The sequence below is a fragment of the Copidosoma floridanum genome, unplaced genomic scaffold (genome assembly GCF_036245765.1).
Source record: "Copidosoma floridanum isolate Cflo_tuat_1 unplaced genomic scaffold, Cflo_Japanese_pri ptg000013l, whole genome shotgun sequence".
In the NCBI taxonomy this organism is placed as follows: domain Eukaryota; kingdom Metazoa; phylum Arthropoda; class Insecta; order Hymenoptera; family Encyrtidae; genus Copidosoma; species Copidosoma floridanum.
This window is the reverse complement of record NW_028321890.1, coordinates 12,104,393-12,126,494: the sequence shown is the minus strand read 5'-3', so window position 1 is coordinate 12,126,494 and position 22,102 is coordinate 12,104,393. Positions and strand designations below refer to the sequence as shown.

Here is a 22,102-nt window from a genome sequence, read left to right as displayed (position 1 = left end):
TTGATATGCGACCAATTAGTAGCATTCCTTGGCAGTGATTGCCTTGGCGCTCTGCTCTTGTCAGTTTGATCGAAAATATCTGTCTGAGTTGTCGTTTCGCACGGCCCAGTCCCGTTCATCGGTTTCACCTGTGTAATCCGCCGCTCAGATCGCGTATACCTCTACACACATACGCGCACGTAGGTACTTACGTAAGTACGTCTACACTTGCGCTCGAGAGCTTGCGAGGGGCATACGAAGATTCCCCGCTCGAGCAGCACGAGCGAGCGGAGAAGGGAAGCAGGCGTGTGTCTTCGCCTTCTCCGAGTCCTCCAACTGGTGTTTTCCTGGCCGAGCGTCATTTGAAAAGCGCGAGGCCCGCCGTCTTCACTGCTCGCTCAGCGAGGACCAATCATTGTCGCGTTTTGCCATTTCCGCAGTGGTGTTTTTCTCACAACGCGTCAGTGTATTTTTTTTTTTTTTTTTTTTTTTTCACGTATACTTAATTAATAAATTTTGCATGTGTGGACTCCAGTTTGAGTTCAATCCAACAAGCCTGGGTTAGAGAGCTGTCCCGTGACGGTGGACGGGGCTTTTTGCATTTGAGGAGGCTGCCCGGACGGGACTATTTGATGGACGATTTTCGAAAGTGCCGCCAACAGCGATTTGGAAAGTGTGTCTGGGTCTGGGTTGGGAAGCGCAAGTGCGCGGGTGAGTGTTATTCTTTTTTTTTTTCCTCTTCCTTTTTTCCTTTCCGAGTGCGTGTTGTGATTTGCATGCTAAACTATCGAGTATCTGCTGTACGTAACTTTAGCGAGTCTGCAAATGGGATGTTTTATGCTTTTCGCGTCCCTGACGATTACCATACAGCGATGGTATGTGTTTCAATTTGAATAGTTCAACTTTGCATTGTCAAAGTATTTTTTTTTTTTTTTTTTTTTTTTTTCATTTTGTAGTAATTTTCATTCTTCAATTGCTACATTTTCAAAGTAAAGAATCAAATCAAACTCATTAATTTTTATTTAACTCAATGTCTTTGAGCCTTAAATTTTAAACATCCAAGGATTTTGTTTTAGTTGTCTTTCGATTCCTTTTAAAAAAGTTACGTTTTTATCTGCAAGTTGCAACGTGGTGCACACAAAGGGTGTTATCAGATCAACTTTTATCAGAACGAAATTTTTTTTAATTTCCACAGTGCTTTTTCTTTTAACCTGAACTACGAAACAGACCCATACAATAGGTTGTAATAACGGTAAAAAATGCATAAAGAAATTTTTTCATTATTTTCTGTAACAAATCACCATCTAATTCCGTGGTTATATAAGTAAACGTTAGGTCCATTATGAAACCAGCATAATAAAACAAGGTTCAATTATTTTCGGTCAACGTCAAATGCTGTATCAGTTTATTTATTTTTAAATTTATATGGTAAGCTTAGATTTTTACCCATGTTTGTTTTTACCTAACTAGTGACTAGTAGATCTAATTTTGGCTTTTTCAATAAGTAAATAGTTGCTCCAAATTAAAGAAATTTCATTGATTCAACCACAGGAGTTCGGAATTTGTTGCGTCATTCAATGTTTCTTACCATAAAATTACAGCATCGAAAATTTTTACCAGTCTTATAAATCTGAAATTTGATATAAAAATTTTTCATTACTTTGTAACCAAGTGCCAGTGATAACTTTTGTCCTCAAAAACTTCATGTAACCTTCGAACTGATTTATACTACTCTCTAATCGTTAATTGTACTGTACTGTCGACTGAATACTAACTCATCTGTTATGTCAAAATAATATGTCAAGACGCTTCCGCCAGTGATGAGTTGTCCATTTTTACGAAGACAACGGCGGTACTTTCTTTTTTTACTCGCTTTGCTTACCAAATCAGATGGCGCACTTTATGAATGCTTCAATGAATGCTGAGAAGCTGGTTTTAGTACTATAAGAAAGGAATTTTTGCATGAGCTTTAAATAATCTTTTGATGCATTTATCACCATACCGATGCTCGGACATTTGTTATTACACAGTATAGAAATATATGTATATCTATTTTACTTTTTCTTAAGCCTGTGGTATGTCATTCAATTTAGTGAGCAGTCACAAAGTTATTTACATTATCACGCACGGAAAAATAATTTGCGACGTCCACAAAGTATTAAGAAAAAAATGAAACAAATCTTAAGTGCTGAAAGACGAAAACAGTTATTTCAGAAAGTTTACCGTGAAAATACGAGAAATTTGCATGCATTTATAGAGATTTTTTTTAAATTTACCTATAATTTTATATCTTTAAAAATAGCTTTCCACTGCCAGACTAGTAAAAGTAATTATCCATCTCTCCTGACATTCCAATCACTATGAGATAAAGTTCTGGCTATTTTTGCACGATAATTTATAAAAAAAAAAAAAAAATTCTCACTCGTGCAGCATCGTCACAACGTAACCAACATTCCATGTAACCTTCACTTAAAGTACATACGTGCAGAAATTGTGCAACACACGTCACAAGTTCATCACTATGACAGCCGAAATAGTTCGCAATTTTCGAAAGAACGAGAACATTGCACAATTGGGCTTCTCGTTTTTTTTTTTTTTTTTTCTACTCAGCTAGTCACCTGGATCATTTTCTCAAAATTGTCAAAAGATTAAACTCACAAGCAATGCATTTGCCTACGAAAGGTAGTACTGACGTACATTTTGATCATCCCAAAATATTTATTAGGTGCCTGTGAGATCTTTCATTAGCGATTGAATAAATAAATGTAACAGGTTAAGCACAGATATTATATATGTACATATAATGCCTATGGGTCATTGTAAAAAAACTTGGGTGATCAAAAACTCATTTTGACCACAAACCAAATTAGTCTTATCATCACTTTTTTTCGCTCTATCTCGATTTGTAAGGTGAAAACTAAGAGAAAAAAGTAGTGGCACCTCCTACATACGTAAGCATATCTGAATACGTATAAATTTCAAATTTTTGGTGGTTACGGTAATAACACACTTTTTTAGAATTACGATAATTTTGATGTTTTTTAGAATTTTCCTCAAGATTGTTAGCTACTTTTTTACTTCGTCTCTATTTTTGGCCAATTTTATATTTTTTTTTCGTAGAAACTCGTTTTTTATTTTTTCAATCAATTGAATTTTTCACTTATTTTACTTTTGCTTTTATTCTTCATTAACTTCAAAATTTTTCAATTTTAGGGAACTTTGTATATTTTTTCTCAAAACCGGGGCCTTTCTAAATCCCTAAATCTATAACCTACACGATAAAATATATCTGTTTGAATAATTAACAGTAAAACTCATTTTTTGGGGTTATGGTAATAACAAATCGTTTTAAAAAATAAATTTCTACACTAAATAATCATTTTAAAATGTTTTCCTCGCATTCATAACTTGTACTTACTATCTTATTCAATTTATTACCACTTAAAATGTGTACGTGTACCCTGACGTTACCTAAGTTACAGCTGGTTACGGTAATAATCGATTTCATTATTTTTTCAAGTGCACGAAAAAAAAAGACTGTCGCAAAACAGAGGTTTTTCATTCTTCAACCACCTTGCAGGTTCTTAAACATAGTCCATTCAAATAAAGGTATATAAGGTCAGTGGCGACCCCACTGAAGTCGAAAAAGCGATTGTACTGCAAAAATTTGTGCGAGAAGTTTGAAATTGACAAAATAGAGAGACATAATTCGAGAGACGGAAAATTAAAAAAAAATTTTTTTACGTACAGTTAAGTAGGTATTTGACTTAACTTGAAGATATTTCGATATAAAAAATTAAAAGAATCGAAATTTTTTTTTTCAATGAAGGTAGGCAATGGGAAATTCTTATCGGAGACAGGTTACGGTAATGACATTTTAACGTTATATTCTTTGTTGAAGTTTACAAATCATACCTGATTCAAGATTTTTTGTATGAATACAAAAAAACACAATTACTTTTTATAAAACTTTCGTTTGTAAATATTATTTTAACAATTTAACTGCTTGTAAAGAGCAAGGACATGAAAAGCCCAAGTTTTTTTCAAAGACCCATATATATACAGTACAGACGTATTATCATTGAGATAAAGTACTCAGTTGATTAGTGCGGTATCGACAGCACTACTGGCAACAATTATCTGGATGAAAAATTATACGTCCCATGGTAATGGCCGAAGTAGCATAAAACAGTTGAATATACTAAGCTCGAATACACCCATGTAAAAGTATTCTACCATCGGAGGGCGCATCTTCTTATCGCTGCGGAAGGCAAAAAAGGAACGGCACCCAGTCCAAGGACGACGTACACCGGTAACGCGAAATACTAGATGAACTTCTAAAAGCGTATATATTTACACAAACACGGTTCGACTTATTGGTTTGCACGCCCCGCGTTGAAGGAGTGTCATAACCCGGGACTTTCTTCGCGCGTGCAAAGACGCATCGGCACGCGCCTAAGGCCTTTTTCGCCGCGCGTACATACTCTCGCATCGCAAACGGTGTAACCAAATAACGCGCCTGTGATTATGATTCCAGGCGCGGAGGCTTCCCTCCGTATGCGGACGGTGACAGTCGTTGCGGGCATCAGCCGGCGTCACGCGGGGAAGAAATGCCGGACGTAGAAACGATGGCTGCCGCTCGCTGTTGAGAACCTCGACTTAGTCTTTGGTGGAGGAAGCGGAGAGAAGACGCCACCGGCAGTGGACATGTCCAGGGCCCGGGGAGTGCCTCCGGTCCGGTTGAGCGTCGTCCTGCTGCTGGTGCTGATGGCTAATTGTGCGCGGACTGCCTCGTTTGCTGATATGGTGCGCTGGCTTCTCAAGTCGGGCAAGGTGAGCGGGGCACTTTTTCCCTAACAACTAGTTTCACGAGGAACAATGATGTTTCACAATTGATGGACCATTTTGAGGTACAGTTGTGAAATCGGGTATGAGGTTGGTCGGTAGATGCGTTGTTTTTTTCCACTAAATTTTAGTGCGTGGCTCAGGTTTGAGGAGAGTAAGCCAACGGTTTAAGTGTGTTAACAGATGAGCCGGAAATACTGCACCTAATCAGGATATGATTACATATTATATTACAGTCTTGTCACTTTAAAACTTTCGATTTTAGAATACCATGACGACTCTGTGGATGTAATTTTGTAATTTTCGCACAATCGACTTTGCGAATTTCGTAATTTCATGTGCACCACGGACTTATTGTTATACATTCTACATCGATCATTCTACCAAAAACGGTACATTTCATATCTCAGTCGATCACAATGTCGTGTCAGGAGATTTTTTATCTAAAAACTTTCTTATATAATCAAGGGATGTTCACTGCTGAAGATTTAATAAAATTCAGACCATCAAAAAGTATTTCTTTAGTTTTGGGTAAAAAAAAAGGTTTAAATTCACTTTATGGGCTCGTGTTTCACTCGGAAATTTACAGTTTTTACGATGCCTGGACGACCCCACCAAACAAGCCATATGACTAATCTTAACTAATCACAGAAAGAAAAAAAGACCTTAGTTACACGACAATCAATCTCTTAAGGTATGGTTATACCATACCAAAACAATAATTTTAGAAGACTTTAAGTTGTGGCTGAACAATCTGAAGAAATTATATTATTTCAACAGAAAATATTAAAAGCTTTTCAAAGCAAAAAGCTCAAAAATTAAAAAAATTAAAAAATTTTCTCTTATGTCTTTGTTCAAGTTTTGAATGTTCATAACTTTTGATGCTGACAATCTTTTAGGACATTACAAAAACGAAATTAAATTTTTTTTTAAGCCCTTTATTCTCAATTTTTAAGGGACAAAGCAAAGATAAGCAAAGTTATAACAAATAGTATAAAGACAGTCAAAAAATTAATTTTTAAATTCGGTATTAAGAATCCAAAAGAACGATAAAACAGTATATGCCAACACCTGAATCCTGTGTTCTAGGTATTTTTCTTATTCATGGTACCTAGGATAACGAAAAAATTATTCTTGAAAATAAAATTTTGTAGTTTTCAATATCCCGAAAAGTAAAAAAAAACCGAGATTTTCTCATATAACTGATCATATTTAAGGGTTTCCTTCATGGATTTAAATGTTATTTTTGTATAAAGATATTCATTACAGCTAAAAAATAAAATTTAGATGTTATCAGTTGGTTTATTTTCTATACAGATTGTATCGACTTTAGAACACAAAGGTTTCGGAAAGAAATCAGATAGTAGCTTATGTATCTGAAGCTTGCCCTCGTTGGATGTACACAAGTTGCAGACTCTATTTTTCCCATTCAGAGTATAAGTGTAGTAAGCGTTTAAAAGAAAAAACTCTCAAAGTAAAAAAATATTTTTTTTTTCCATCTTCAGGAATTTTTCGTGACATTTAGATGCTAACTCCATCACCCGACAGAAAAATTTGCATAATTTATTTATAAATATTATAAATTTGCACTTATTGAGCTTGTAAATTTTGACGCTGAGCATGTTTCTTAATGATTCAAATAAAATATTAAAGCTTATCTCAAAAGCTTTATTTTACTTTTTCGAAGACTCTGTACGATCTTCTAGAGCATAGTTATATGATCAAAAATGAAGTATAGAAAAAAATATCGAAAATACGCAAATTTTCAAGGAATTTTTTGATTTTTCACTGTAATTACTCACAGCTTTAGTATAGGTCACCAAATTTGGGACAACTCAAAAAGAATATCCAAGCTTATGCCAAAAGCTTTATTTTCTTTTTTTTTAAACTTTGTACCACCTTTTTGGGCACAGTTATGAGTAAAATAGTAAAAAATTCAAAAAATATTGTGTTAAAAGAATTTTCTTGTTTTTAAATACAACTATGCTCTAGAAGGTCATACAGAGTCTTTCAAAACAGAAAATGAAGCTTTGAGATAAGCTTTAATTTCATTTTTTAATCATTGAGCAATATGATGAGCGTCAAAAGTTACAACTATAATAAGCTTAAATATTGAAAAATTCAGTAAAATTCGTAAAATTGTTTTTCCCTATCAAACTCTGAGTGTCAGTAACTATTGATGTTGGGCACTGTTTAAAACTTTTCATGAGTGAAAATTAAAGCTTTTTTCAAGCGCTTTATTTTCTTAATTCAAGAAATTCTCTCTGACTTTCTGGGACAGAGTTATGATTGAAAAAGTCAAAAAAACGTGTAATTTTATTCAAAATTTAGAATCGAAAAATGAAAAATGTGAATAAAAAGTACGTACCGAGACCTGGATTGATGGTCAAAGTATTTTTTTTATTCTGAGAAATGCCTAGGACAAAAAAAAACGTATTTCCAGAGGTGTGCTTAACTAAAAAATGTCACCGTCTTTTTTGACACTGAAAATGGCAGCAAATGAAAGTAATCAAAGAAAAAAAGGTTAATGGTGCATTACGTCACTAGGGCACAAAATACGAACATGAGCACACAAAGGGGGTGGTTGTCGTATATTGATGCCCGAGTCACGTATATTAATCACTTTGCGCCGATGGATAGAAAACTGTACTCTTCACCCTGAGTAAGAAAAAAATATTCGCGACTCGGGTATCAATATACAACAATCGCGCCCTTCGGGTGCTCATGTCTGTACTTTGTGCCCTAGTGATGTAATGTACCATTAACCTTTTTTTCTTTGATTACTTTTATTATAGAGAAGGGGGGGTAGGGCAGGTGTGGTACCCTAATTTTAGTTGCAAATTGCATTAAGAGACTGTAAATATGCAACTATTAAAAAATAGAAATGAATATAAGCAACTGTTTAAAATTAGTAGACATAAAAAAAATTGTTTTTTTATTTATTATTAACGGCAAAAAATTGCTCAATGTAAGTCTTAAAACTGCTCCCCTTACCCCATCGGAGGGCACGAGGAGGCGTAGGGTAGGGTACGCGTAGCACGGTGGTTATGAAGTGCTAAGTGTATAGTTTAGTTGTAAGTATTTTCATGATGAAACTAATGTTATTTGTAACAAAATGAAATAATTGTAAATATTTCGATGAGGTAACTTTTTTTTTTTTCTGATAGTGGACAATCATACAGAATAAAGTTCGCATACTTTTTTTTAATTTTCACGTATAAACAAATATAATTACGTAATGTATTTAATGGGCACACATACACTCATACACTGACTCACACACACACACACACACACACACTATAAAACTGTCTTGTATCGACATATTATAATTTTTATAGACACACTTGATACAATTTACCAAGTGTAATCAACTACGTAAATCACTAAACATTGCAAGTCGGCATTAAAAGCATCTTGTATTATTTACATACGGACAAGGTTAGGTATAAAATCAGCAGACGATCCACGCAGCCGACTTACGAGCCTTATGGCTGTTTACTGTGCTACGCCTGCCCTACCCGAGGCGCCACGCTTGCCCCATTCCAATACAATTTTATATTGTTTATTATGGTACTTATATAAACTTTAGAATAAAAAAAAATCGTTGGACGAAGAAGTTAAGGACCTGGGCTATCAAATTTACCTATTTTCGTTTACAAACTATAACACTTCTGACCTGCTTCAAGCTATTGAAAAATGAAGGAAACATTTTTTCAGTACACTACATTTAAAAATTAAAAAATAAATAGAAAACATTATTTCATGACATTAAAAACTCAGAGGATAATAGTAAGAGCTTTTTTTTATTAAATTTCTACAAAAATTTTATTTTTAAAATGTACGATTATTAATCTTATTAAGGTGCCACGCTTTGCAACCCTGCTCAACGTGCCCTGTCCTCCTTATTTCACGTTTGTAATCTGAATGATTGTAAAGTTTAAAAAACAAAAAATAATTAAGTTTAAAGTATAGATTCAGATAAGTTGGGGTAAACAAGTGTATATATATAGTTTTTTAGTATTCATCATCGCCCGTAGGCTCAGACATGGCATTTTTTACACAAGAATAGTGTTTATTAGCCATCGGTGCACCTGAGTTATGACCAGATGTTTATACGTATATAAACATGAGGGCCAACACAGTCACACCTATGATAACGTAGACGAAGCGTCAAAGAAACCATTAATCGATATACGAGAATCAACAGCACAGCCGAAACGGCGAGACTTGAACGGTCACCCATCCAAGTACTAACCGCCCCAAATTCTGCTGTGCAACCACTACATACATAGTTATATCGTAAAATTAAGGTTATAAATTGTTAAAATTTTTTTTTACATAGGAACTAATAATTTAAACAAATTTTTTATTCTAAGTGTTAATAATTTTTTTTTTTTTTTTTTGGTAGAAAAAACTTTTGTGCTATCTGCACACAGTCCGTTGAGAGTATAATTAGTAGGGTAAAAAATAACATAACAACGTTGATATAAAATGTAGTTGAGCAACGTTTTATTGGACATTACACTAACCTTATAAGGCTCAGTTTATTCAGTTGGCTCCCCACTACACTACATAGTTTACAATTTGTGTAAACTTATTAAGCTGCCTGACTTAATGTAACCATAAAAAGCTAGTATAATATCGAAAACGAGTACTTGATGAAGTGGAAAAGAATCATTGTGAAACTTTAACTAGATTGCATTTGAGTATAATCGTTAGTTATTATAGTATCACATTCACAAAAGGTAGGAGTCTTTTTGGTTTTTATCAAATTTTTATTTTCAAAAGCTTGTTGTATGCTTTGGACAGTTTAACTTTAAGTCACCATAGAAAATTCTTAAAAATATTCGATTTATAATAAGTTAGATACAATATTTTATGTCAAAACATCGGCTTTTCCCGGTTTTAAGAATCTTCGCAGTAAGCAATTAAGTTGGCCAAAGAATGTAACAAGCTTTTAAAAATTTAAATTGGATAAAAAATAAAAAAAGATCTCTGTCCTTTTTAAGTTTAAGTGTAAAATTTAAAATTATACACAAATGCAAAATAGTAAATTTAATAGAATAATTTTTTTTATCTTGTAAAGTACTTCTTTCTCGTACTACACTATCCATTTATTATTGTATTACCACTAACAGCTATTTTAACTACTATATCTTAAAATATTGATTTTCAGGTGACTGAAGCCTTTCTATTCGTTGTGTGATTGGTTGAAACAGGTTGAGTGAAGTGTTAAGGGAGATTTTTCAAAGATAAATTATGTTAAGTTTCGGAAAAAATAAAAATGTAATTAAATGACAATACAAATATAATTAAAAGTAATGTTATTTGATTTTTATGTATTCTGAAAAATTATTTGTATAAAATTTTTATTTGATTTAAGTTGAAACAAAATAAAATTACACGTAATTTTCTAATACTTTTTACTAGGTCACATAGATTTTTTTAGAAAAATTAACATTTAATCATTCACAAGACAATATAGCATTAAAGTTGAAAATTATCTTTAAAGAAGATTTAATTAGTGGTAACATAGAAAAATGAACAAAATTATGTGCTTCTTCAGTAGTGTGGTATGCTTATTGAATTATATAAAAGTGAGTATAAAAGTAGTGACCATATGTCAGATTGACTGAAACGCGTTTAACATAACTAGTAATTGATAATTTTGTATTATATTCACTCGAGCCGATGTATAGAGGCTGCGCCCTCTGTAGCAGATATTTGACAAAAGTTCCTGCATGTTAACAAAGGCCTCTTAGCACACGGCTGCTTGTGATTGGCAGGCTCGAGAGATAACGACGACCCCCTCCTGCAGTCTCTTCCAGTGAGCCTACCAATCACAAGCAGCTATATACATGTATGTATGCTCTAAGCCGTTTGCTTACATGCAAGAACTTTTGTTAAATGTCTGCTGCAGAGGGCACAGCCTCTGCATCGGCTCGGAACAAATAGGGGTAGGGCGCCACCTTGAACAACAAACCTTGTAAACATTATACTTTCAAGTAATTAAGACTGTACATACGTAATAACAGACGGTTTAAAACCAATAATAATTTTGTACCCTAATAACCATACTTTCAATGGGTCGTGTGCAGAGAGCGTAGAAGTTTTTCTACAAATAAAGTGAGAGTAGAAAAAAAGTTACACCAATAAAATTAAAAAAAAAAAATCAATAGTTTGAAAAATAGCTTCATTTACTTGTTCTCTTCGTTTGCTATTGTTTTAGATATTAATGTTTAAAAATCTTATTGATTATAGAATTTTCTACAAAAATATTTCAGTTAAAATAAACTACAGCAGATGGAGGTTGATTTCCATCAACATCCGTCAATCATATTCATAAAAACTTCCTTACGGAAGTTACTATGTCCCCCAAGCTTTCATTGTATACACTCTGATAAAATTAAACATATGTACATATAAAATCACCTACATTGCACGCAAATACACGCATGAGACAAACCATTGGTAAGTTTATTATTTAGTACGTGTCTATGGATTATACGTGTGCGCATCTTATGTGATCTTATCGCGCGACTCCTCTCACAAGACTCGCCGTCATCGTCCTTTTGACGATCGCGAGGAAGATGAAGCCGGTTGCGTAAAAGAATCCCCGTCTCCCGTGAATCGCCGGTGGACCTAATTGCTTTATGTAATCAATATCTATGCATGCGCGTGTACAAGTCGATGGTAAATAAGCGCTGCTTCCTCTTTCTCTCGTACTTACTCTTCCATCTCTTCTCGTAAAAAAAAAATATATATATATATATATATATACACTAGTACTCGTGACATCGATAAGAGATCGGTAATGAATGCTGTGTCGATTCAGCATCGCACACGAAATTCCTACTTTTGGCAAGAGGTACCTACAGCTTACTCCCCTCTCACCACGTACGTGTTGTATGAGGACTCTCTATATAGAGCGTGAATGAATTACGAGGATGCAAATCTGCTCGGAAGAGTCAGCGTGAAGGCGTCATGTATTTATATATATGTACACAAACATGTGTCCCACAGTATTCAGGAGGTGACTACTGCGACTGCACGTAAGTGAAAGCATCGCTTCCTTGGGCTCTCTGTCTTCTTGCACACTACACGTGACCTCTGGCGTTGTAACAGGTCGAGCTTCTCTTCTGTTCCTTATCTTTTCCTCCCTCTCTCTTTGATTCATCACGAAAATAATGGTTGGCTGGCGGGCATCGGCATAGTAGCTGCATGTACCTGCGGGAAATGTTCGATCGATTTTGTGTGTGTGTGTGTGTGTGTGTGTGTGTGTGTGTGTGTAATGTATCACTGTTGCTTGTTCTGGTTATATGCAAGGCGCTTCTGCCGATTTATACATCCGAACCTTATAGGAATCGTTACGGAGGAGGCAGCCTGCCTCCTCGAGGCACTAACTAATCGTGACCTTATATGCAGTATCGTTACTGCTGCTATTTTCAGTAGTGGTATATATTCGCGTACTGTGTATGCGTAACATATAGTTAATACTTTACGTCGGTTGCTTTTCTTTTCCGTGAAAAGTGTCTTAATAATACATTAGATGTATTCGGCTATTGTTCACAGACTGAAGGTTTGTATGAATTTAAAATCAGTATACATTTTTGTTGAGAGTATTGTAAAGGGGAGATTTGAGTATCCATGGATGTGAAAGGAAAAGGAAAATTTGACAGCTTCTGTTTTAATTTATTTCAGTATTGCTGTATTTTTTGCGATGTACCGTGGTTAGTTATCCTATTAGGATGTTGTGTAAAAATTTAGCATTCTGATGATATCTTTTTCTTCTTTTATTTAAACAGCACCATCTTTCTGTCAATCTACTGTCAATGTCCACGAAAAATTTTGTCATCAATTTTTAACGTGCTTCTAGATTAGATAAAAATAGTTTTTTCTTCCAGAAATTTTTACCACGAATAGAAAAAAAAGAAATTCCTCAAAATATCATAATTTTACGATTTTTTTTGGTTCTAAAAAACTGAAAGAAATTTACAAAAAAATATCATGCCAGGTAACTTCAATTAGGTGTTTCTACGAAAAACTTCATTAGATCCGTCGATTAAATTCGATTAAGGATATCCTTAAGTTTAATTAATTATTTACGTATCCATTAATACAACCATACACACCCGCATGTATTGTTTTACGTTCATATTTCGATAAAATTTCTTATACAAAGTTATGAAACAGCAATAAGCATAAAGACTTTAAATTTTCAAAATTGATAAATCGAAATTAAAAAAATTGATTAAATTGATTTTTTGTTCTATTGTGGTAGGCATCAGGCAATTGAGTAAATGGATCGTTTTAATTGTTTCACGTAAAATGTTTTAAACCAACGGAAAAAATAAAAAACGAAATTTTCCAAAAAAAATTTGTGTTTTGAAATTAATGGAATTTAAATTTCGGGGTGATAAATAACTTGTAACAAATAAAGTAGGTTGATATTGATACAAATTGGTCAGAGAATTGTAAGGTATGATTGATTACATACATACACGCATGGATGTCGTAGCGAGAGTATTCTATTTCTATTTGAAACTTCATGAAACACATTTGTATTGAGTTACTTCAACAACACATTTTTCATCCATTTCAAAGCTTACTGTGTGAGAAATCATAAACAAAAAAACTAAATTTTAAACGAATAATCAAACCATAATTTCAAAATTATAGAAAAAAAATTATTTGTAAACAAACAGCAAAACCCGAATTTTTAAGGTCTTATATTTGTTTTTCTCGCAAGATGTTTGTCAGAGTAGGAAATTTTGTGATCTTTCAGGTATTATGGTACTAACGTTTTGAAATAACAATGAAAAGGTGAAAAATAATTTAAAAAAAAAAAAACAGTATTTAAAATTATCCCCTGTACAGTATTATAGTATCCCCTTAAAAATAGCTTTTTACAAACCTTAAATGTTAGGTAAGTTTGGTGTATTGAGTTCATATTTTGTAAGGAATTTCTGAACCTTTAAACACACTGGCAATGAATAGTATTCTTCCTAATAAATCTGTAGCCTTAACAAGTTCTGAAATCAAGATATAAAAACGGTCAAGTTTTTTTTTGCGCAGCATAAGTACATTTTGTATGACATTCGTAGTACAATACTGTTTCGTACTCGTACTTTAACAAAATCAAACTAAGTAATATTGCCTTTTGCCCTAACATTTTTATAGACTTTCTACATATCAAGGCAAGAATGTATATGATGTGAGGTTTGCATGAAATACTAGTCAATAGTCAATATTACTTAGTTTGATTTTGTTAAAGTATGAGTACTAAACAGTATTATACTACGAATGTCATACAAAATGTATTCTGCGCAAAAAAAAACTTGACCATTTTTATATCTTTATTCCAGAACTTGTTAAGGCTACAATTACACTACAAATACTACAGATTCATTAGGAAGAATACTATTCATTGCCAGTGCCTATAAAGGTTCAGAAATTCCTTACGAAGTATGAACTCAATACATCAAACTTACCTAACATTAAAGGTTTGTAAGAAACTATTTTTAAGGGGATATCATAACTTGTCAGGAAAATACCATTTTTAAATGTTTAATTGAAAAAACTTAATAACATTAAATGTTGCTCATATTAGAAAGTACTGGATAGAAACGAAGTCTGTAAAACATAGCTACGGTGATAAACAACAGTCCCACTAAATTTCTACTAAAATTTGCTCATTTAAAGATGTTTCAAGTATGTTCGAATGCAGTTAATTTTTAGAAACAGTTTCTTAATTCACCAAATAAAATAAATTGTCTTAATAAAGAGAGTTTCAGGATTTTTATCTAAGATGCTCTTTTCTTTTTCTTTTTTTTATTAACCTACTTTATCATATCATTCTTAGCAATTTTTCTTTAAGCTTACTACATAAATTCAATTACTTCTTCCAACAAATTTTTTAGATAAAATACTTAGTAATTATAAACATAAAACATCCTAAATTTGTCATTTATTCAACTACCTTTAATCATTATTTTTTTGTTATTTAATGATAAAATCCAAATATTCTAAATTACAGTTATTTAACACCTGAGGTTTTCTCCCTGTAAAAAATTATTTATCACGAAAATACGTACGAAAATCGTAAAAGTGGTATCAAAGTTACTATAAGAATTGTTTTTGTTGAATCATTTCCTATTTTACTAGTACTCAAAAAATTGATTATTAATGTATGATTATTTACTATCCAAATCGCTAAATCAAATAAGGCTTAAGCTTACAGCTTATTATTTAGGGCAATCTAGGAAATTATTAGAGTTTCCAATCTAATCGATCAGATCATGTTGATACTGTTCCAGCTGTGTTACACGATTCATTTTAAATTGCCAAAAAAAGTATGCTAAAAAATAATAAAATTAGGGGATTAGGATAAATAGGATATTGAAGTGTTCTTGGTTTTACATTTTTTTTCGTTTTCAAAATTTTTCCACGGTAGATGTCCTATCTTAACAACACTTCATCTTATCAGTCGTTGTTTGAATGGCTGGGTACATTGTACATGCTTACAAGTGCGCACATATACATTTGATCTCGATTTGCCACATATATCTCATTATTTGTATTATTGATCATTTAGGGAATGATTTTACTATGAGAGAGTCATTCGCCCGTCCCCCCTCTTCTGAGGCATCGTTATTTTTTACTATTATCTGCAAATCTGCATGCCAGGGTAAAATGCTACATAGGTACCGATTTCCTACTTATATGATATCCTAGTAATAAGGTCGTATAAGAAGCACCAGAGAGTTACCCGGGAGGAAGTGACGGAGCAGACTCTCGAACCCAGAAGGGAAGCAAGCACTCTACCATCTTAGTCGCTGAGAACTCCCAACACTGCATCATCTACTGTAAATTTGTGAAATTAGGAAGTACCTGTAGCTAATATCACACTGATGGCAGATCTGCTTGATTTTAAGAACACGCCTATTCCAACTATACACAAGAAAAATTTGGCTTGCAGCCAACTTAACAATAAGACCATTTCTCGGACACTGAGCCTGAAAAAATCTTGTTTTGACCATTTCGAGATACACGTGTTTCGTTTTCGTTGTTCTAAAGACTTTTTGACCTATATTTTTTGGTAAAGTTGTGGACTAAGATTAAAGAGATTTAATTCAACCAAAATACATTAGGCATACCGGCAAAAATACTTATTTTTCAGTACTTGAAAATTTAAATATGTAAATCTAAAGTAAATAGTAGCGCGGTCGCTGAGGCTTCGTCTGCTGCTCCCGCGCGACTTGATTATTCCACGATACTGAAAGCAAACAAGGAACTTTCAACAAGTGTTATTTTAATCTAATACTTTCTGTCACATCCTACTTTCTCAAATTATGAAATCAGCCTGTATGGTTAAAAATTTATCTGATTTTTGCCAATATCTTTAACAAAACGTAACAATTACATGTCTTGGGTGCAACGGACGGAACCAAAATAAAAAATCTATTTATATTGTAACTTTTTTTATATAGACAATTCTCAAAGCCACATGCGTTTGAAAATAATAGATAACGATATTAGAAATTGGCAAGACCAAGATGAGACCAAGATAAGATTGTTATTGTGATACTAGATATCGATTTAAAAAAATTTTAAAAATATCTGTAACCATCAGTAATACTGTAGTAGTATTTAATTAATAAGCATGTAAAAATACTGGTAAAGGTATTATTAAAATAATCAACTCCGATAAACGCAATACCGACACGTAAAGAAGACTTGAATGATAAAAAGTATTAGCTCGTAAATGATATATTTCACCGCGGTAGCGTATCGAAAAATTATTGTAAAAATATATTGCCTCAGCATAACCAGTGGTTTTATGTTAATAAAAAAGACATCAATAAAGAACAGTCGCTAAAAGGTGCTAAAGATCTAAAAGTCTAAAGTCGAAGGGTTAAATAAAAAAGAGGAAGTTTGAGGATAAAATATCATGAAATAAGCCAGTTTTTTTTAAATAAAACAATAATTTATGAGTTTTATAACCATTTGTGTTCAAGTTTTATTGATTATAGTAGATTAATTGTAGAAGTCCAAAAAGGTAGTAAAATCTCCATAAAAAAAAAAAAAAAAATTTATTACAACGTGTAAGGTTGGGCGAGTTTGATGTGTTTGGTATCCATCAAAAAAAAATTAAGACTACAAAAATAATAATCGTGCTCTGTGGTATGCGATACAGTATAGTCATCGAATGGTCAAGTTTGTTGCTACATAAAAGAGTTTTTACTCATCAAAAATTATTAAGCATTGAAAGAAATATCCTTATCAAGACATCTGATTAAATGACAAATTTTACAAAAGGAATCATAATTTTTATAAAATAATGATATTACTAAAAAATATTCAAGTTTTTAATATTATTTTAAATATATATTACAATTATTGCAATACTTAAATAAGGTAAATATTTTATTATGAAGAAAAACATATCAACGTTTGGAAAATTATTTAATCTGTACAACTTGGCTAGCCGGATTTCTATTGTTTTTGGACGAACATTTAAATGTAAATTTAGAAGACAAATTTGTATTATATTTTTTTATGTTAAATGAATCAGAAAACCTTTTGGGTGCTATTTTTTTTTTTTTTTTAATTTACTTAGCTCTATAAGCACAAATAAATTCTGCAGCCGTCAAATATTTTTTTCTACAAGTCTGCAAGTGCAAATTTTTTTTATTTTTTATTTTCTAACGAAGCAAGATCATAAATCCATACAATTATCGTTACATAAATTATAAACCAGTTATTTCAATCTTCAACGCTAATAATTAAGCTACAATATTGAAATTGTGACATATATTGTAGCTTACGTAAATATTTTTTTTTCTACCAAATGAATAATTTAAATACTCTAGCCTATACAATTAAATAATTTATAAACATTTTCAGAAAGTCAACGGGATTTCTCACAGTTTGTGTTATTCATCAAAAACAGTAGAAAGCAGGTCCAGCAAGGTAGATAGAATTAATGATTTTGCAAATTATTGATATGGTTTTCTTTCTAATGAAATATTTATTTTATTTGAGTATTGCAATGTTTGTAATATAGATTTAGGATAATGTTTAAAAACTTGACTATTTTTTGTTGATCTCATTACTTTAAAAATGTTTAATTTCGTTTGGTAATTCTTACATTCATTCATTCATTTTATTTACTCAGATAACTTGATGAAGATATTTCTTTTGATATTAAATTATTTTTGATGAGTGAGAGTTCTTTTGTGTAGCAACAAACTTGACTATTTTTTGTTGACTTCATAAATTTTAAAATCTTTTATTTCGTTGAATACTTTTGAATAAGTAACATTAGAAATATTATACATATTCTAAAAAGACACTCGATATTATCATGGTTTCCGTTATTATAATGACGACTGTAACATATACCACTGTATTCGATTATTCTTTTTGTAGTCTTAGTTTTTTTTCGACGCATACAAATATATAGTTATCAAATTGAAAATTGAAAAATGGACGGCATTTCGACTGGAACTCGTGTTTCCTATTTTTCTTTTTTAGTACGTAACATAGCGAGATCTATGAGCTCTATTTTGAGAGTGTGTGTAAAAAAATTTTTATTAAAAAATGATGGAGGATAACGTAATATTTTTGTGGATTTACTTATATTTGTTTTACAATTGAAGCAATTTCAATAAAAATTGAGGTATTTCTTCTTGTTTAGCTATACCTACTTTTTTTGCTGCAACACTACATAAGTGGTGGGTTGTGGTTCGTAGTGATCTTTTATACGTACTGATTTAATTGTGTATTGATTAAAATTGTTGAAAGCTGATAACGTTTTTCTTTCATTTATATTTTTTTTCTTACTCAATAAAATTATCAATAACAGTCCGTAAATAATAAAAATTGATTGACTATCAAATGATAAAATCTATTCTGTTCTAAAAGAATAAACGATAAAAAGCATTCGTGCCATTAAATTTTACCAGGTTAAAAATTTTTTTTTTAATTATAGGTACCGCAGTGCTAGCTGACCGGATATAAATTTTAACCCATAAAAATTTCTAATTACTCGCTATAGGTTTCGCTACTCCAGTATAGATACCACTAGTAAACCACTATTGTACGTTGTATCGAAATGAGGCTAAACGCGATTGGAATTAAACTTAATCGTCAGAAACTGTGGTGATCGAAACTTGACTAATTATAAATACCAAAATTTTTTGTATCACAATTTCATTTAATCTTAAGAGATTATTTATTGCCAGACGTATAACAGACGAGTTCTTTTGCAAATTGACTAATTTGAACCGTGAATTTCGTACCCAATGCTTTAAACCACAATATTCTATATTATGACACATTTTATTCGACTTTTTGGGCACATACTTCTTTGGAATCTCATTTTTTTACTTAACATACGACATATTAATCTCAATACTACGCCTTACCCATGTTGAGCATCTAACAATGAATCGGTATTTCGAAGCTCTAAATAAATTGTGTTTTACACTCTTCAAATTCTTTGGTAGACCATTTTTTCCACATTCATCATTTATCATTTTTTAATAGAATTTTTAAAAAATGGAAAAACAAAAAACCAAGTGAATAAAACTTATAAATAATGATAAATGTTATATGAGGTATGTAAACGTAAACGCAGCAAACCGAAAAAACCATTAAAGCAAAAACTGAATATCATACGCATGCAAAAGTTTCCTAAAATTCTAAATACCCTTCGTACTTAACTGAGCCAGCATGATTAATAAGATCATAATTTTTCATCAGTAAGTCGTTTATTTTATCTTGATCGTAGAAATTAGAAGCCGTTGAAAAATAGCGTATTTAAGGCTTAGAAAAGCATAAGAGCTCTCTAATAGAGAGTGCCAAAAAAAGATGCCAACAGCACGCGGGGCTCCCAAGCGGTCACCCATCCAAGTACTAACCGCGCCCAATGCTGCTTATCTGCGGTGATCGGACGAGAACCGGTGTTTTTTTTTTTTTTTTTCATGAGCAGTTTTTATTTGTCAAAGTACATATTTTTCTTAAGGATCTGAAAAACAGTCGAAAAGATCCATTTACGTATTATTGGTTACAGAATGGTTCAGAGACGCTCGCTGTAATATTGTAACATTGAAAATTTTTTTTTTTAATAGTCTCAGTTAATACAATATTATTGGCGTATTACATTTTGAAATAGTGCTTTGTTGGAAAAATATAGAGAAAAACCAACGTTGCTTACGTAAAACCAACGTTGCTTACGTAAAACCAACGTTGCTTACGTGGACGAGAACCGGTGTTTTCAGCATGGTATGGACGTTGACGACAATCAGAGTTAGAGATAAGCACTTTACTGGAACGATTGTATCAAACATATTCATCTTGAATTCGCACTTGATTTTACCCAACGAAGCTGCTGTAGAAAACAAAATACCATCCAAAGATCTTACCACCGGTTAATAAGATAGGTCGTCCATGGGTATTTTCCGCAATCGTCACCAGCCATGCAAGTAATTTCAGGTGGCACTCAACGTTACCGTCAAGTCAACTACCTTGAATTGAACTGGCGTTATATTCTGTAATCTCACCAGTAAAAACAGCAGAAGACGTGAAAGTCGAGAAAAAAATATTTCATTGCCGTTGACTATCGTCTGCTGTTTTTACTGGCCAGATTATGGAATAGAGCGCCAGTTTAATTCAAGGTAATAAGTATAGTTGACTTACTGACCAGACGGTAACGTTGAGCGGAACCTAAAATCACTTGCTCGTGACGATTGCGAAAAACACTCATTGTAAGATTAATAGTAAACTTTTCTGCTAAATGGTTGTCTCTATATGTTGTGGATCTAGTTTGATTTATAAAGCCGTATCGTTACGAAGGGTGGATTTGACTCTTACACAAAGTTTAATTACTACTCTCGTTAAAACTGGGCCTATTTTGAATGTAATCGAACAGGTTTAGAGTAATAGAAATGCTGAAAATCATGTTGTGCAAACTATTGTGTACACATAACAGTTAAAAAAAAAAAAATATTTTATAACAAAATCGTTAACTTGAAATAAAGTGATTTACAAAATCTCGAAATTTTCGATAAAATTAATAACTAGTACCTACAGATCCAAGCAATTCTATAAAGGGTTGAACAAACGTATTCTGATTACGTTAAATATTTCGTATGAAATTTACATTGTTTAAAACAACGTAACAAATCTTGCTTTAAAAAATAAGATAAAACATTTTTTTTTCATTTATCTTTTCTTTAATGAATATTTTGATGTTTTGCGCTGAATAAAGTAATAAATAATTAGAATCCTGAAACAACAAAAATTAAAGGTAAACGATATCAAAAATATTCATTAATATACCACACCACGTTTATTTCCGATAAAATTTAGTTGCTTAGTCTTTTGTTGAAGAAAAAGTAATGTTACGATAAATTTTACTTTGCTGTATTAAATCTTACATTGGCGTACCTTTAACGCATGAGTTCAACTCTCGTTTTTTTCTCATTATTTTTTAAAATTTTCTTATTTGTGGAAAAAATTTATTTGATTAACTCATTAACTTTATTTTCATACTCAATTTTAAAGTCATGATGAGAAACTACTTATTGATCAACAGATGTTAAATTTAATAATTGATTATGAGGCGAGATTTTCAAATAAGTTTGAACTGTTTAGAGCACAAATTACTAAGAAAAGCAACCCTAAGAGAATATACGATGTATACGAGTAAATCTTTACAACAAATGTCCCGAATGGTATACTTGTAAAACTGGGCAAATTTTGTTCGCAATATTATTTATGTACTACACGGAGAAATCATTGCATGGATGTCAGTGCTTTTGCGTGACGTAGGTCCAAAAATCATATTTATACATTCACGTTATGTATGAGTTAAATAATTTGATTGAAAACTAACAAAAAGTGTGTCATCTTTAATGAACCCGTATCATTAAATCTTTTAAATCTTGTTTTCTACCTTAAAACGTATTAATCTCAATATTACACCTTACACGTGTTGAAAATCCTGCAATTAAGGTGGCTCATCACTTTTTTGAAAGTCGAGCTATTGCACCCAAAATGAAACCTATGATAAAGTATCACTCAATGGATGTACAGTTCAAGTTTCAGAGCATGTTGCCGATCAAAGTTGAAAAAAATACATTCAAAATTTTAGCATTGGTCTTACGAGGCATTTTGGATATTTCACCAAAATTTTTAGCTTTTTTGGGCTAAAAGTCGAGCCACATACTACAAAAATTAGGAGCAGCTTATTTAAATAATCTTCTTTCTA

At 32.2% G+C, this 22,102-nt stretch overlaps 1 protein-coding gene across 1 annotated transcript in view; it reads left to right on the top strand.

Annotated features, from left to right (window-relative positions):
• The first annotated feature begins 4,686 nt into the window (after nucleotides 1-4,686).
• Nucleotides 4,687-22,102, top strand: part of LOC106645065 (phospholipase B1, membrane-associated) — a 60,990-nt gene continuing 43,574 nt past the window's right edge. Inside the window, exon 1 of the mRNA XM_014360825.2 lies at nucleotides 4,687-4,812. Coding sequence (XP_014216311.2) covers nucleotides 4,687-4,812 — 126 coding nt within the window. The remainder of the gene's footprint in view (nucleotides 4,813-22,102) is intronic.